Below are 18,414 nucleotides of genomic sequence, written 5' to 3' on the forward strand. Positions count from 1 at the left end.
AATAATGTTTTTTTAACCATAAACCACGTGAACACATTGTATTATACCAAATACACAAGATAACTTTGTTTTTTAGCAATGAAATAGGTGCACTTTAAAATAATTTTTCAAGGAATCAAGGAGCTAAAACGACACTATCAGTGGTTGACGTGTACTCTTATTAAATTTCCCTAATGTATTAGTTTGTGTCAGTGTATGTGCGTTGGCTACATTGAGGGATTTGAAATGTTTCATTGCAGTGGCTGCGTGCCACGGCTGCAGTAGAAGGTTTGTGACCCATTGAAGTTTGCTGCTATGCAGACTCATCAGCTTTCTGCATTTCAATTCTATAACACTTCTTCATTACTCTCCCCATTTCTTATTGGCTGGGTTCTGGTTTGTGTTTACTGTAGAAAGGTTCAAACATATGCATGCAAAACGCTTCATGTGCCAAATTGATTTAAATACAATGATTCACACATCACATGCTCAGTAAGCATCTTAGTGTGCGATGACCTCAGCAAACACAAATTGATTAGTTGGTTCAGGCTGGTGATTGGACGACCCACAGGCTGGTCTGTTATTGATTGGTCAGTTGAGCTGAAAATAGGCATCAGGCCATGTAATATGTCAGACTTCATTATTTCTTCGCAACAGCTACACTGCAATAAATGATTTGTTAATTTTTTTACACAATGTGTGTGTGTCATGCCATTTAAGGGGTTATTTCATGTTAAAATAAATGAAAGGGACAACACAAGTTGTGTTAAAAACAGTGACGAGAGGAATGTTTTACAAAGTAATTCCGTTACTGTAATTCCACTACTTTTAGCAATAATGAGCATGCAACGAAGTATTTTTTTTTAAATCAAGTAACGCAGTTACAATGACTGAAATTCACATTTTAACACACCTTCTGTGTTATTATTCATTGTGCCGCTCACCACGGTCCTGCGATGTTAAATCAGAAATGTCTTGTCTGCAAGTGTTCATTTATTACAAAATAGAGTAACGTGAGTAACCAACTCATTTAAATTTCAGTAATTGTAACTGCGTTACTTGATTCAAAAAAAAATACTCTGCCACATGCTCATTACCGCTGGGCGACTGCCGACTCCTCATCCTGGGGTCGTTGCTGTCGGTCGAGATGGTCCACCACTTCCCAAAATGGCAGAGAGATGAGACCCGCTAGTTCTGAGATAGGGGGAGCGTTATCGAGACCAGCCAGGAGGTATCTATTGACCATACTGTCAGAGAAGCAAGCCCTTCTGTCCAAGACCTTCTGGGCATAGTCCTGCAGACTACGCCCCCTCTGGGGAGGAAACATCCCCATTCCGGAACATGACTTGGCAATGAGGGCATTCCACCACACTGGGTCCTCGGCCATAGTCCACACTGGACGACAAACACAAGGACTCTTAAATAGGGAGAAAATAAATTACATACACCTGGAAATCATTACATGTAAGGGATCTGGGAAAAAGTGACGAAACCCGGGAAATGCGTGGTCAGAATTAACCAATACTAAAACCACGCATCTCCAACATGAAACATTGTACTGTCAGAACCCTGCCATGCTGAATTAAATCTAAATACAAACAAGGATCTGGCAGGATCCTGACATTAAGTGGGAAAAGAGTGACTAATATCTGAGCATTCGCTCTTTAATGTCTAATAATGCTTTAATACCTTATGTCCACAGTGTTGAAATAAATATATAATGTATTTTGCTATGTATGTTTATGGGATATGCACGTGAAAACCATTTTCAACCAAAAGCAGTATAAATACGTAGGAGCGATTTCCGTCCTTTCAAACACTCTTTCTCTTCATCTCTCTCACTTACTCTCTCTCACTTCCTTCATAAATTATTCATTCTGGCCCACAGTTCAGAGATTTCTGGGGTTTTGCATATTACAGTATGCTGCTGATAAATTTTGCTCAGCAGAGACAACAAAACTTCAGTAGTATACAGTCAGAAAAAATGTCCAACAACCCTTAAAAAGGTCCTAATGGGTGATTCTCACAAAATCCAAACTTGGAGGTGTCAAGCATTTGAATTTTTTAAAAGCCCTTGAAGCCATTTTTTCTGCACATATAAGATTAAGGTCTGAACTTACTATAACCATTATTTTTAGAGATTTCCTATCAAATTATTTACATTTTTTAGATTATCATTATCAAAAATGATCATTACCGCAACATGATATTACATTATATTGCAGAGGATGAGAAAATTGGTCTTGGACACATTTATATTTCGTATTATTGTCTCTACATTTACCAATGATCACCAAATACCACATATTTCTTTACTGTAAATGTTTATAGTATAACATGCAAATCCAACCCAAATCCAGTCATGGATACATTGTGGTAATGAAAATGTTCCCTTTAAATGTGGAAAAAACAACAAAATTGGTTTGTATGATGTCATTTGAAATCATGTGCAAAATAGTACATGAAGAGATGCTTGTAACTTTATGCTTCTTATTTTAATAGCATTTACTTACTCATTGCGATTTTGAGAGAATCACCCTAATATGTTCCATTAAGGTACATAAATGTATACATTTGGTACCAATATGCACCTCTAAGGTGCTAATATGAACTCTTTAGGAGCAAAAGGTGTACTTTTTTGAAAGGGTACCAACCCAGTGACAGCTAGGGAATTTTTTGACCATTTCTGACACACAGTGTAATGTGACAAATTTCATAGTTAAACATAATAAAAAGCACATAATACGTAAAAAAAATATATATTTTTTGCACGTCTCTGGTGAGCTAAGCAGAAATGTGACGTATAAACGTCTGTCTAAACTGCTTAGAATTAGAGAAAAGAGAATAATTTTCTTATGCATGAGCTGCGTATACGTATGTACAGTTACAATACCTGTCTGGGGTTACACATCTGCTTCCTATCTTCCTTCATGTACAAATAATTTTATTAATGTGCTTTTTGACATTTCAGACATATTGTGTTTTTAATAAGTTATATCAGGGCTATTCAAATCTTACCTTGGAGGGCCGGAGCACTGCATAGTTTAGCTCCAACCCTAATCAAACTTACCCACCTGTGATTTTCTAGTTATCATGAAGACATTGGGCCCTATCTTGCACCCAGCGCAATTGACTTTGTCAGTGACACATGTATCATTTCGTATTTTGCACTGGCGCACAGCGGAATTTTCCCTCCACAGACGCACGTCGGCAAACTAGGGAATGAACTTGCGCTCCCTGGGCGGTTTAGCGCAAAAAAGGAGACGTGTTCCGGCGCAAACCATCTCTAATGCTATTTTGCAGTTTCAAAAAACAATTGCGCCACTGACTACTGCACAACGCGCACACACTTTGCTTATCTAATCTACACAGATGCAACAGTTATTTTTGCAAATCATAAACTGTTACAATAAAAAATATTAACACATGAGATAAGGGAAATCACAGTGGTGAGCATTGTGGTGATAGTTTTTATTTATTGTGTGGCTGCGTTAAAAAATTCTCATGCAAATAACGATTAAAATATTTTCATAAGTTTGTTGTGTGGCTGTATTACGTTTATTTTATCTAAATAATAATGAAAATGTTTTCATAAGAAACCTTAATGTATATGAACTTGATTTGTAAGTGTACTTTGGGGTTGGACCTTGCTTGCATTTCTTGGGTCCGATTTCAAAGCCCCCAAACTCTTTCAGCGGTGAGGGTGGACGCAGCGATGTCCTCTGCTGGCGTCAGGTCATGTGTAGAGGCAGATCCACCTCCCGTTACCAGCGTGCCCGATTTACGCTGGCAAGCTTGGGATTCCCCGTGTCCTGACATCATTGTAGCGCTTGGCGCAAAGATGGGGATGCCAGCTGATGAGACAATTGTGCCTATTTCCTCTCACGCCTGTTTAACCGACGCTGATTTGGGCGGGTTTCTCCCATCCCCATACAAAAACACTTCTCTGTCTTTGACTGCTCTTACAAGAACGTCGGTCTCCTCGGCTGTGAACCGCTCCTGGCGTGCGCCTGGTAAATCCGTCATAATAATAGCAACCCGCCATGGAACTTGCGCCCTTGCTTTTAAAGGGAATGTTGGATAGCGTTCTGATTGGTTTATTTGACGTTACGCCCAAACCACACCTATGAATAATGAACCTACTTCAGACCAATCTCTTATTGATTTGCGCCTGGCGCAAGAGTTATTTCTCCCGCCGGGAAAATAGCAACAGCGCCCAAGATCCGCCCACAAAGTCACTTGCGCTTTGCACTTGCGTTTCAGATCGTTAAAATAGGGCCCCTTGATTAGCTTGCTCAGGTGTGTTTGATCAGGGTTGGAGCTAAACTATGCAGTGCTCCGGCCCTCCAGGGTAAGATTTGAATAGCCCTGAGCTAAACTGTAGCTCAAAACCCCAGCGGTAAGCCCATAGTTTAAATGATGTCATCACCTAAATGATGTCATTAGCTCAGTGTTAGGAGCTGAATCGGAGCTGCTGTATAAGCACATGGGCACTTGCTCCTTGTATTGACCTTTAAAATGTGGATTGATGTACAGGTCTTCCTATGGGTATGAAACAACTTGTATTTACGCAATGCTGTAATGTTCCTGCATTAGTATAAATACTTCTTGTCAACAGCATCAGTGCCTTGCTGCCCCGCCTCCATTCTGCATCCACTGCAGTATACGGCTGCTATCTGATATGAGTGTGTGCTTCTCTTTCTATTGTGTTGCTTTCTCATCTACAAACACTGCATCTTTCATTTGTTTTTTGCTCTCATTTCTCATCCCTGCTCTGTCTTGCATGCATGCGGTCAGCGCTGGGTTCATTCATGAGTTGTGCATGACTTCAGCTGGCTCAGCAAAACTCTTTTTGCTGCCGTAATGCTGACGCTTTCTCCGAGTAGGGCAGATAAATCTCTGCTGGTCAGAGGTGAGGCCTTGTCCTTGGATATATGAGAACTATAGAGCTGAATCTCCATTCATTCACTCATGCCGGACAGCCGGAAACTACAGACCATTATAGCGGTTCTGTCTCTCTCAGATGTAGTTATGGGTTATCAGTAAGTTTGGATGCTTGGATTGTTGTAGATGTCTGATAGATTCAGGTCCCTGCAGTGCCAGCTGGCTGTGTAACCAATGCGGTGTGCGACTTTATTATTGATGATAGTTACACACATATGTCAAGCAACAGAAAGATGGGAATTTTGTCTCTTGTAGGAATCTTTTGTACCCTTAGTGAATATCAGACGTTTAAGTGCTAGAAAAATCTTGAAACCTGAGGAGCTGTACTATCGATCACCATCTGCTGTCTCACAACCACTGCTTAGTTTATTTCGTTTTCAACACACCATAGTCAGAATCAGGAAGCCATTCTTCTTTTGTAATATTTCTGCAAAACTAAATGTGACCCTGGACCACAAAACCAGTCATAAGGGTAATTTTTTTATTAAGATTTAATAAGACAAGCTTTCCATTGATGTATGGTTTGTTAGGATCCCCGACAGCAGACGACTCTGGGCCGGATCCACACCGGAGCTGCTGACTTTGACAGATCTGGGGTCTCATTTAAAAAACTGTGCGTAGAATCCTTACTAAAAGTCTACGTACGCACAAAAGCCAAAAATGGCATGAGCCAAAAAATATTAAGACTTATTAAACAAAGCAATGTTCCCTTTATAAGTCACAGATCACCTGCAAGTGTGCGTACATGAATTATCCTCAGATCCCACCCTTCAAGGCCATTCTCCTGTCAAGTTTGTTTTGTTATAGATCGAAACCTTCGCATGGGAACTGGCGTACGCACAAAACTGGTCTAGAAACGTGCGTACGCAGGTTTTATAAATAAATAAGGCCCCTGGCCTGGAGGTATGACCATATTTGGCTAAAATACAACTATTAAAATATCTGGACTCTGACGGTGCAAAAAATATCAAAAATATAAAAAACATATATATTCAAAATGAAAATAAGGAGAAAATCGCCAAAATGAATATCCAAAAATGAATAAAATTGATGATAAATACATTTTTGATATATTTACAGTAGGACATTTACAAAATGTCTACATGGAACATGATCTTTACTTAATATCCTAATACTTTTTGACCCATACAGTATTGTTGGCTATTGCTAAAAATATACAAATATATATAAAATATATAAACATATAAAAATATATATTTTTTCATAATTTGTTAAATGATTTTGTTAAAGGAATAGTCTACTCATTTTCAATATTAAAATATGTTATTACCTTAACTAAGAATTGTTGATACATCCCTCTATCATCTGTGTGCGTGCACGTAAGCGCTGGTGCGCGCTGCGACGCTTCGATAGCATTTAGCTTAGCCCCATTCATTCAATGGTACCATTTAGAGATAAAGTTAGAAGTGACCAAACACATCAACGTTTTTCCTATTTAAGACGAGTAGTTACACAAGCAAGTTTGGTGGTACAAAATAAAATGTAGCGCTTTTCTAAGCGGATTTAAAAGAGGAACTATATTTTATGGCGTAATAGCACTTTTGGGAGTACTTCGACTCACCTGAAAAGTCCGCTCCCCTTCTCACTCTCATAATGGGAGAGGGAGGGTGTTACTGCGCCGAGTCGAAGTACTCCCAAAAGTGCTATTACGCCATAAAATATAGTTCCTCTTTTAAATCCGCTTAGAAAAGCGTTTTACGTTTTATTTTGTACCACCAAACTTGCTCGTATAACTACTCGTCTTAAATAGGAAAAACGTTGATGTGTTTGGTCACTTCTAACTTTATCTCTAAATGGTACCATTGAATGAATGGGGCTAAGCTAAATGCTATCGAAGCGTCGCAGCGCGCTCCAGCGCTTACGTGCACGCACACAGATGATAGAGGGATGTATCAACAATTCTTAGTTAAGGTAATAACATATTTTAATATTGAAAATGAGTAGACTATTCCTTTAAATGCCGATATTCACTAATAATACGTGGCTGATAATTCTGAATCGTACAGCCGATAATATTCACAGCTTTTTATCGATTAAATCACTAAATCACTGTTAGTTTGAGTCGTTTATAAAATGCGTTTGAAAAAGCAACACTCGTCAAACATAATCATTATTCATATTCTATATTATCATGAAAATACCTGAAAAGGTTTGAAGTACAATATAACAATATAAATATATCCTTAAACCATTTCCTGGAGCTGCTTGTCAAAGGCTGTTTCTTAATTCCAAAAATGCAAAGAACGGCTTGCGTTCTCGTAGAGATCGGTCTTGCCAGGGGACCTTGGAGGACCAAACTCATAAGGTCACGAGAACACAGAAAGTGTGCGATCTTCCTGTTGGTCACCTGACCTCCACCATTGTTTTGCTGCAATGACTTCTGGGGGGCAAAGCAATTTCAGCACGCAAGTCTGTACTCGATGAATCCTCGATATCAAGAACACATCTGAGTATTTTCATGCGTCCTCTGTACTTGTGTTCGTGAGAATTGGAATTGAACTTCGACGGTTAATGATGACCTAGAGCGAGAACACAAGGACGCAAGATCGCTGAAGAACGCACATTGAGAAACAGCAATACTCATAGCTGCGTTTGTACGGTTCTTCGTCTGTAGCGCATATTGAGTTTCTGCACGAGAGCGCCCCCTGGATTTTGGATGTAGCGGCATTTCACCATAATTCATTGAGAAGCATAGCAAACATCATTGGCGGATATATTGGTGCACCTCTTTTTTCTTTTTTGTTTAGTACTGTACAATTTCTTGGCTTGTTTTACAAAATTATTATGTGTATGATGCTTATTTTCTGCCAACATCTAAGTACAGAACAATACTCTTGCTTACAGTCAAGAGTACATCCAGTCTGTGGTGAACATATGACCAAACTAATGAACAGTGAACCTCATTCCTCTCTACATACACAGAAATAGGATTCATTTTTGAATTATGTAGACATAAACATACAGTTTGACAGATAACTGTTGATATCTGATTTTGGTGAATTTAATTAATCTTGTCTATCCAGTTTTTATGGTGCATTATTGACTTGTGATTTACAACTTTTCTATATAAATCACAGCTACCAGATTTTTATCATTTAACTTGTCACACTTGACATCTGCAAATAGATGCAATTGATTAAAAAATGAGCCATGATTTTACTTTTTCTTTCGTTCTTTTTTCAAGGACTGTCTTATTTTGGAAAAGAATGATTTCCACCACCCAGTGTGCTCATTCCAAGATGACTTCCAAGAGTTTGAGATGATCGATGATGAAGATGACGATGATGACGATGATGAAGAAGAAGCAGATCCTGATGCCCCTCCCTCACCATCTCCATCTCCTCCTCCCTCCCCTACTCTTGGCACCCTTAAGAGCCGCCCAACCACTCTAAACCTGACTGCAGCGGTTTCGCAGGTATATAAATCAAACACATCCTTCATCTACAACACATTTTAAACTAATTTCAGTAATTAAAATGTCTTCTATTTGATTTGATTTCAGGATTCTCTGAACAATAACAGTAACGTCTCCCCTCAAAAGTCGAGCTGGCAGGATTCTCTTCGAAACTCGACTTCACAGGGTAATTATTGTCAACCGCCTCTTTTGCTTCATCACTCATATGTCACGTACAAGATATTTTAAATGCAATACCTGCATTTCACTGTCAAGGGTTTTACTCTGTATTTCAGGATGTTTGTCTCCTAACCACTCTTGCCTTGACGATGGCTCCCATGTGACTTCCACATGCCCAGCGGCACCTGGCATCACCAGCTCTCCCAAAGGTACACCCTCAAACCCATCAGGAAACCATCAGTCACCTGGCAGGCCCCTGCTCTATGACTGTGAGGGCAACAGACGAGAACGGCCTGAATATGGTAAAAAGACAGACGCTGTTGTTAGTGGCCAATCAAAATCCATGAAACATCCATGAGCAAGTTGTGACCGTGACGTCCTAAGTGTTTTCTACTGTCTCCTGTTCTCACAGTTCTCTCAAGTCTTTGTGACTTTCATTGAATGTCTTACGTCTCATATATTTTTTATCCTGTTCAGCGTTTCTAATATGTCCCCCTATCTTCTTCTTTCTGTCTCTAATCAGGTTCCTTTGGTCAACATAACTCATCTGGTAGCTCTGAGGTGCCTGTGGTCAAACCTGAGGGTGAGGAATCCACTCTTAGTGAGCTTGTCACCTCTGTGGATGACTGCACCTCTCAATGCTCTGACACCGAAGTGGACCACGATCTCAATGGTCACGCCAGACGTCAACCCTGCCGCTCTCGACCATCAAACGACACTTACACCGTCACCACAGAGACCGCCGATGACCCAGACTTGGAAAACGATGGCACAAGTAGGTGTTTATCCTCAACGGCACCTCTTGGCAATGATGCTGAGACTCCGCTATCGGATGAAGAGCTTGATAAAGAGTTCGATATTGACTTTATGAGCAAGGAGATCTACGATCAAGCCTGCAAGGAAACTGATGGCTGTTCGTACATCGAGTTTCCATGCATTGAACCCAGTGAGTCGATTTCAGTCTGTAGCTACGTATCGTCCAGTCGATCAGACGTGCTTGAAGCTGTGGACGAACCACGACACGTGCTTCTGGGTCAACCTGATGCAGCTGCAAATGACTCCACTTCTCCTTCCTCCGATCCTGGTATCGCAGATATGAACGCCAAGCGCTACACAGAGTCAGATCGCCACAGCGATGACCTTAGCTCGCCTGGATCAGACTCTGATATTGAAGGGGAACTTGAGGCAGCATTTGCATGTGGTGGTCCACTTGTTAGTAACATGATTTCCTCCATCTCAGAGACAGAGCTGGACCTGACCAGTGATTCCAGCAGTGGACGCTCCTCGCACCTCACCAACTCTATTGAAGAAGCCAGCTCTCCAACTTCGGATCCAGAACTGGACCAGGAACTGGACGTAGAGCAGGACAGTGGTATTGTGGGTCTGAAGACATCTCTTCTTCTGGGCCAACCTGAACCAATTAAACAAGACCCTCTACCTGCTCTCGTTCCAAGCCCGGACATGTTGCAACTGGACGATGGCCAGGCACTAATGGGTCTGCAGAACGTAGATGATGAACAGGGTTATGAGCACCAAGCTGATCCAGATGAGACTCTTCCCCCTTCTGTCCCTTGTGAGGATGGCAACTCTCAGCAGTTGTTGCTGAAGATTGAGCCTGATCACAGCCTTGAAAGCTTCAAACGCTCTTTCTATTTGCCCGTTGGCCCTAGGCTCATGCCCTCTGTGGATGACTACGATGGCAACAGCGAGGGAGATTCAGAGTCGGAGTCTGAGGATGAGCTAAGCGAAAACTCAGACTCTCCTTGGCTTCTCAGCAATCTGGTCAACAGGATGATCTCAGAAGGCTCGTACCCAATCAGCTGCCCAGAAGAGTGCTTCAAACACTCAACGTCCATCTCTGACACCATCTCACCTTCGTCTGACCTGGAAACGGATGCTTTTAATGAAACTGATGACAGCTGTTTGCCAAAGCATGATGGTGAAGAAAAGTCCCAGGATGTAACCTGTGAAATGTCAGAGGTGAAGCTGGAAGAAGAGAAAGAGAAGGAAGCCAGCGGTATGTCTGAAAAAGGACAGAAGGATGCTAAGAGGACTGAGTCTTGTCTGTACATGAGCAACCCCACATATGACACCATTACCCCAATGGAAAGATACGATACAAGATTAAAGAACTATGAATCGGTGGATTTCACATGCCAGAACTCTTTGAAAAACAAACAGAAAGATGATGATGAAGAAGAGGAGGAGCCAAATAATGACCTGATGATGGAGAGAATGAAGGAGCTGGACTCTCCCAGTTTGAGCGAGAGTATAATAAGCGACAAGGATGAGGGTCGGGAAACAGGGGTCGACCAGATCAGTTTGCAGCGAATTACAGAAGTCAAAAACAGCCTTACCTTGGATCTCTCAGCAGTACAGACCAATCACTGTTTCAGTCTCACATACTCGACAGATAATGATGAAGATGAACCGGATACCTCTCCATTCCTGGAGGATCTTGAGAAGGTACCCTCACCATACGGAAATGAGACTTATTTGGATAGCTCACCACCTATCGATGAGAGTGTGCGAGAGTTGAGGAACACGACTTCTGATCTTGTGAACGGGCGGCCGGTCGATGACTCGCTGGCGTACGACTCGATGAAGTACACACTAGTGGTAGATGAAAACACAACGCTCGAGTTGGTGAGTCTGAAACGCTGCACTTCTGTACTGAGTGATGACAGCGATGGACTTTCAACAATATGTGATGAAGATCAGGTGGAGGAAGATGAAGATGTATATGAGCGGGGCCATATGGTAGGAGGCATGAGACCCAATCTGCTGTTAAGCTCCTCTGAAGAAGACTCCTCACCTGAGGCAGACATGCCTTTCTCCAAGAAGTTTCTTAATGTGTTTGTCAACGGCACATCGAGGTCCTCCAGTAAGTAAGCAGCACATACACACAGGGCATTGCCAGGGCTTAGGCCCCTGAGAACATGACCCCACAAACACAACTCATTTTTTATTATTATGATATGAATTGCTATATGAATATAAAACTGGAAAAAAACATAAAAACTGTTCAAAGTGCATATTTTTATTTTCTCTGTCTGTCCTCATGGTGGTTGTCATGTTAAGTTAACTTTAATTTTTTTTTCTTTCCCCCCCCTCACTTCTGCCTGTCTTTTCCTCTGTCATTTTCCTTTTTGATCACCCTTTACTTTGTGTCTGTTCTTTTTTGCATTCTAATGTTTTTTATCTGGATATTTCTCTTTTTCATTTTTTCTGTATTTTGTTGACTATTTGTATAATTTTCAAAAGCATTACTTTAAATAACATAGTGCATTTATACACTGCAAAAATGATTTTCAAGAAAAAAAATCTTATTATTTTTGTCTTGTTTTCAGTAAAAATATCTAAGAATCCTTAAATTAAGATTTTTCTTGATGAGCAAAACGACCCAAGAAATCAAGTCTAGTTTTCAGACCAAAAATATCAAAGTTAAGTGATTTTGTGCATAAAAAAGCATAATCCGCCAATGGGTAAGCAAAAAATCTTGAAAATTTTTCTTAAAGGAACACGCCCACATTTTTAACTTATTCAAGGTATCCCCCAGAGTTAGATAAGTCCATACATATCTTTTTCATCTCCGTGTGTGCTGTAACTCTGTCTGACACAGCCCCTGTTAGCTTAGCTTAGCACAAAGACTGGAAGTAAATGGCTCCAGCTAGCATACTGCTCCAAATAAGTGACAAAATAATGCGAACATTTTCCTATTTAGGTGTTGTAATTTGTCAAGTCACAGCGTGTACAAATAACAAGGTCATATGAGACACAGCTATCTTTTAACAGCATACATACTGGGAACTTTATTCTCAGAAGGCGCCGCACTGCTACTTGGGCGGAGTGATTTGCACAACTCTGACTGAGCTCTCTGCTCCTCACCAGGGGGATTTTCGCCCCAAATTGTGGGCGTGTTCCTTTAAACACTAAATTCAAGAACAATTTTTTTTGCTTGTTTTATGCAAAAAATCACTTAAATTTGATATTTTTGGTGTAAAAACTAGACTCATTTTCTTGGGTCGTTTTGCTCATCAAGAAAAAGCATCTTAATTTAAGAATATTTCGATATTTTTACTGAAAACAAGACGAAATTAATTATATTGATTAAAGGGACACTCCACTTATATATATATACAATACACTGCAAAAAACTACTTTCTTACTTAGTATTTTTTTCTTGTTTTCAGTAGAAATATCAAAAACTTCTTAAATCAAGATGTATTTTCTTGATGAGCAAAATGACCTAAGAAAATAATACTAGTTTTTAGACAAAAAATATACAATTTAAGTGAATTTGTGTTTAAAACAAGCAAAAATAACTGCCAATGGGGTGAGAAAATTTTACTTGAATTAAGTGTTTAAGAAAAAAGAAATCTTATTTCACGATTTTTTTTCTCAGCCCATTGGCAGATAATTTTGCTTGTTTTAAGGACAATTTCACTTAAATTGTATATTATTTGTATTAAAACTAGACTCATTTACCTAGGTCACTTTGCCCATCAAGAAAAAGCATCTTAATCCAAGAATTTCCAGACATTTCCACTGAAAACAAGACAAAAACACCAAGCAAGAAAGTCATTCCTTGCAGTGTATGCTTATTTTCCAGCTCCCTTAGGGTTAAACATTTGATTTTTACCATTTTGGAATCCATTCAGCCAATCTCCGGGTCTGGCGGTACCAGTTTTAGCATAGCTTAGCATAATCAATTGAATCTGATTAGACCATTAGCATTACGCTAAAAAATAACAAGAGTTTCGATATTTTTCCTATTTAAAACTTGACTATTCTGTAGTAAAATGGTTGCAGGAGGCGCAATGATATTACGTAGTGCCCGAAAATAGTCCCCTGCTATTGAAAGATACTAGGGGGATATTTTTTTGCTGCTGCATAATATTATTGCGACTCCTTTAGTTTTGGTTTGGTGTAACTCTACGGAAGTTGGAAAATGGCTCTATTTTGAAAAAAGCGGAGTGTCCCTTTAATGTCTTTAAAACAAGCAAAATTTAGTTTAAAAGCAAATTGTTTTAAGGCTGATTAGATAAATTTATAGTAATAATAATACAAAATTTTAATGCACCAAAGGGACAATAACGTGAAAAATGTGTATTAGGCTACCTAAATAAGATGTAAAAGCTTTTTGCACAGAATTAAATTCACTTCCATTCATCCAACTATTTCAGGCTTTTTAGTACAGCTTAAGAGATTTAGATGATCATTTTACATCGTTTAGGAGGGTGCCTCACTAAATGAGAAAGGATGTTTAATAATCCTAATGAGATGACATTAGAAGAGTTTGATTTTACATTGTGACTCACACTTAAACACGGTTCAATGTTCTACCCAATGGCCAAACCAGCAACAAACAATGACCATACCAGATTTGGCCTGGTTTAATTTTTTTCATGCGACACTGGTTCACTTCATACCACTATCCACTATATCAACGGTGAAAAATATAAATATTCTTCATAATAATTTTATATTAAAAAAATTGGCAGAGATTTTATCAAACAGCAACTGCAATCAGACAATTTAGATATGTGCGTCTACCCTTGTATGTGGTTATTTTGCTTTTTTTGTCCCTCACTTTTATCCAGTTGATTTAGAGTTCTTTTATAATATACAATTTATCTGTGCATAATATGTTGACCTTGCATTGCAAGTTTTTTTTTGCTTGGCGTGCCGTGTTTTAGTACACCTTATACTTGAGAGTGCCAGCACAGTTTTGGTACAGTTTTGGGGCAGTCGTGGCCAAATGTTTAGAAAGTCTGCCTTAAAACTCGAAGGTCTCCATTTGGAGTCACCAGGTTGCGACTGAAGTGCCCTTGAGCAAGGCACCTTACACTAATTTCTCCCACTGCTCGGGGTGTGCGTGTGTTCACTTCTCACTGGGATGGGTTATATGCTGAGGTGACTTCTTGAGTATGGGCAACCATAATTCACCTCCACCTAATACATACTGTACATGCTACCTTTGTTTCAGGCACAGAATCCTTTGGGCTTTTCTCATGTACTATAAACGGAGAGGAAAGAGATCAGACTCACAGAGCGGTCTTTAGGTGAGTAATACCGTGGACACCAGTAACCTAAAAAGTCCTTGCTAAAATTACTGACGGTATGTTTAAATAATCTCAAACCATCAAAAACATTTGGTTGGCTCACACTTAACCCAATATTATCAGTTCTGTGTTTAGTCTATTTTGAAGCATCTACAATTGACTGCGTAGAAAGTCTGATGCAAATAATACAAACGCCTACACCACAGGTTCATCCCACGCCATGCAGATGAGCTGGAGCTGGATGTTGACGATCCACTTTTTGTTGAGGAAGAAGAGGACGATTACTGGTACCGTGGGTACAACATGCGCACTGGAGCTAGAGGGATTTTCCCAGCGTATTACGCCCATGAGGTCGTTGGTCAACCGAAAGATCTAATAAGTAAGATAATTAATTTTAAGAAATCTTTTATGTTTGTGAAGTTGTAATTCTGTACTCAGTTTTTAGTTGTTTCATGTATTAACTCAATCTCAGGATAAAATGGAAACATAAATAAAATAATAAATAAATATAGAAACAAAAGATAATAGTTTAAATGCATTATAAGAATTTGAAGCTATAAAATTAAAGGGATAGTCCACGCAAAAATGAAAACTCTGCCATTATTTTCCTATTCTCATGTTCTGAACCTGTGTGAATTTCTTTTTTTCTGATGAACACAAAAGAAGATATTTTGATAAATGATGGTAAGCACACAGCTGATGGTAACCATTGACTTCCATAGTAGGAAAAACAAATACGATTGAATTCAATGGCTACCGTCAACTGTGCACTTACCACCATTTAAAAAAAGATATTCTTCATCATTTATCACTTAAATAATATTTTTAATATTTTTAAATTTAGAAATGTACTTCTTCTGGTTATTTTGCATATATTTTTTAATTGGCCCTCACTTTTATCCAGTTGATTTATAGTTCTTTAATTTATGGATTTATAGATTTGATCTCTGCATATGTTGACCTTGGGATTCCAGGCTATGTCAACTTTGTTTATTTTTTTTCCTACTATGAAAGTTAATGGTTATAATCATCTGTGTGCTTACCATCGTTTATTGAAATATCTTTTTTTGAGTTCATCAGATAGGTTTTAAACGAGGACAAGAAAATTAAGACAGAATAAAAAATATTTAAATTTTTCAAAATATTTGCTGCCTTAAATTTTTTTGTTGAATGAACTCAGATATACAAGTAATTTCAATTTACTATTATTTTTTTGGACAAGAGATGAGTTGCTCCAACTTATAAGGTAAGGTTGACTTATTTTAGCTATATTTTAAAAGTTACACCAACTAATCACTAGTCAATATAAATAATAGCTAAAGATGTATTTTAAAAGCTAAAATGACTGATAAATCTGAGTTGATTAAACAAAAAAATTTAAGGCAGCAAAGATTTTTTACAATGTACACTACAAAATATTATTTTCAAGAAAAAAATCTTAGTATTTTTGTCTTGTGTTCAGTAAAAAAAATTCTTAAATTAAGATACTTTTTCTTGATGAGCAAAATGACCCAAGAAAATAAGTCTAGTTTTTAGACCAAAAATATCAAATTTAAGTTATTTTGTGCTTAAACAAGCAAAAAAATCTGCCAATGGGTAAGCAGTTTTTTCTTGAATTTTTCTTGAATTTGGTGTTTAAGAAAAATGTTCAATATTTTTTTGCTTACCCAATTGGCAGATTTTTTTTGCTTGTTTTATGCACAAAAGCATTAAAATTTATATTTTTGGTCTAAAAACTAGACTTATTTTCTTGGGTCGTTTTGCTCATCAAAAAAGCATCTTAATTTAAGAATTTATAGATATTTTTACTGAAAACAAGACAAAAATACTAAGAATTTTTTTTCTTAAATTATTTTGCACTCTCAAAAAGAAAGGTAGAAAGTTTTCTAGGGGGGGGTCAAAAAGTACACGTTTGTACCTAAAAGGTGCATTATGGTACTTTAAAGGTACCATAGAGGTACATATTAGGACCTTTTTAAAAGATACCATCACAGTGACAACTTACCTTTTGTCTGCGAGTGTGTGGGCAGTGATGTCAAGCTAAAATCTTCAATCACCATTGACAGCATCTACATAAGAACAAGATTTTATATAGACTGTAATATGATTTCTATAAGAAATAATAGAAATGGTCAATACGTCACACGTTTTCTTGTTTTTCTTCTATGGCCTTCACAACAGATTTCTTTGTAGGAGGTGTGGTGAATCAGTAGTGTCTGTTTCTGTGTGTTTTCATAGCAATGAAGAGGAATCCTGCTTGGATGGAAAGTTTCCGAGTGCAATTCCTGGGTTCAGTTGAGGTTCCTTATCACCAAGGCAACGGCATCCTTTGTGCTGCCATGCAAAAGGTACAATCGACATGAAATGTTATTTACTGAACTGACATTTTTACATACGAAGCAAAGAGGAACTAACGTGTTTGTGTTTGAAGATCGCAATGGCGAGGAAGAGGACGGTGCATCTTCACCCTCCATCTATCTGTGAGCTGGAAATAAGCCTGCAAGGAGTCAAACTGGTCATGAGTTTGGACGATGAGTATGACTTTTCAGGAGAGGTAAGGTCATGCCAAAGATTGAAATCAAACTTTGATGCTCCTAATCTTATTATTAGATTATGATTTATGAGTTTTACTATCATTTATGTGCTCCTATCTCATCCTAGTTTGACAGATGTAGTCACTTCTTCCAAATGAAGAACATCTCTTTCTGTGGATGCCATCCGAAAAACAACTGGTAAGCACAAATACACATAAACGTTACAGGTTTTTCTGATAAGCCGTGCTAACGTGTACCTTTGTGTTTATCTGTAGTTATTTCGGTTTCATCACCAAGCACCCAATGCTGAACAGGTTTGCATGTCACGTCTTCGTCTCTCAGGACTCTATGAGACATGTAGCCGAGTGTGTGGGGTGAGTTCAATGCCCTCAATACACATCAAATGCTCCTGCACACGAAATTAAACCAATGAGAGACAGAGAACAGCATCTATAGAGTAAAGCATGGAGACAGGAGAGATGTCCCGTGGGGATGTTGTGTTTGTGATGTTTACAGTGATGTCAATATTACACGTCACAGAGATGAGATGAGAGATGACAAGAAAAAGGATGTAAATGAGAGTGAACGCTCTCTGCTTCATTATACGACTGCAGTCTGAATAATTAAAACATCTCTCAGACAGAAAACCGTGAGTTATAGACCACAGCAAGAGATGGAGAGCCCTGTTACATTATATAATATTACCTTATTATAAAACGGACCGTTCTGGTTCTTAATTCTGATTGGTTGAAACACGTTCTAAGCCGTGATAAAATACCCCGGTAACCCCACGGTTCAGACCGCATTACAGAAGTATCACTGCGCCAATGTTGCTACGTACTGATTTATGAAAGTAAACACCACAGTCTTTAATTATTTATTTATTTTTCTACATTTGCACAATTTTGGCGATATCCAGATAAATGTCAATAAATATTGTTGAGTCATTTCATCAATAAAGAGAAAACGTTCTCTGAGTTGTTTCTATCTTAAATTGATATTTCCGCTATTATCCACTAGATGGCAATCTTACCCAACTTAAACACTGACGCATTCACTCAACAATAAAAACACTGTGTGTACGTTCTGATCGTGGCTTGGAATCTGATCAAAAGTTCTCCACAAAAATTGAATTATCTCCACTTTAGCTGAAAATTTGAGAGGTGATAAGAGAACAAATGAAGGTAGGATGAAAAATTCTTTTTGTTTAGAAGCGGATCTGTTCTTTCATTTTATGTTTATTTAAAGATAATTTTTTCTGGAAGCCATTAAACCAAAACTGAGTGGCAACTTTTTA

General features: G+C 38.5%; 1 protein-coding gene across 3 annotated transcripts in view; it reads left to right on the top strand.

Moving 5' to 3' along the window:
- mapk8ip2 (mitogen-activated protein kinase 8 interacting protein 2) overlaps positions 1-18,414 on the top strand; it is a 49,032-nt gene that overhangs the window by 27,962 nt on the left and 2,656 nt on the right. For 2 of the 3 annotated variants that reach the window (XM_055174484.2, XM_055174485.2), the window contains 10 exons: positions 8,129-8,359; positions 8,447-8,525; positions 8,635-8,820; positions 9,042-11,402; positions 14,508-14,583; positions 14,790-14,962; positions 16,822-16,931; positions 17,015-17,137; positions 17,245-17,315; positions 17,393-17,491. In XM_055174484.2, coding sequence (XP_055030459.2) covers positions 8,129-8,359; positions 8,447-8,525; positions 8,635-8,820; positions 9,042-11,402; positions 14,508-14,583; positions 14,790-14,962; positions 16,822-16,931; positions 17,015-17,137; positions 17,245-17,315; positions 17,393-17,491 — 3,509 coding nt within the window. The remainder of the gene's footprint in view (positions 1-8,128; positions 8,360-8,446; positions 8,526-8,634; positions 8,821-9,041; positions 11,403-14,507; positions 14,584-14,789; positions 14,963-16,821; positions 16,932-17,014; positions 17,138-17,244; positions 17,316-17,392; positions 17,492-18,414) is intronic. The other variant, XM_055174486.2, reaches the window with a different exon arrangement.

Source organism: Misgurnus anguillicaudatus, chromosome 15 (assembly GCF_027580225.2).
Source record: "Misgurnus anguillicaudatus chromosome 15, ASM2758022v2, whole genome shotgun sequence".
Classification (NCBI taxonomy): Eukaryota; Metazoa; Chordata; class Actinopteri; order Cypriniformes; family Cobitidae; genus Misgurnus; species Misgurnus anguillicaudatus.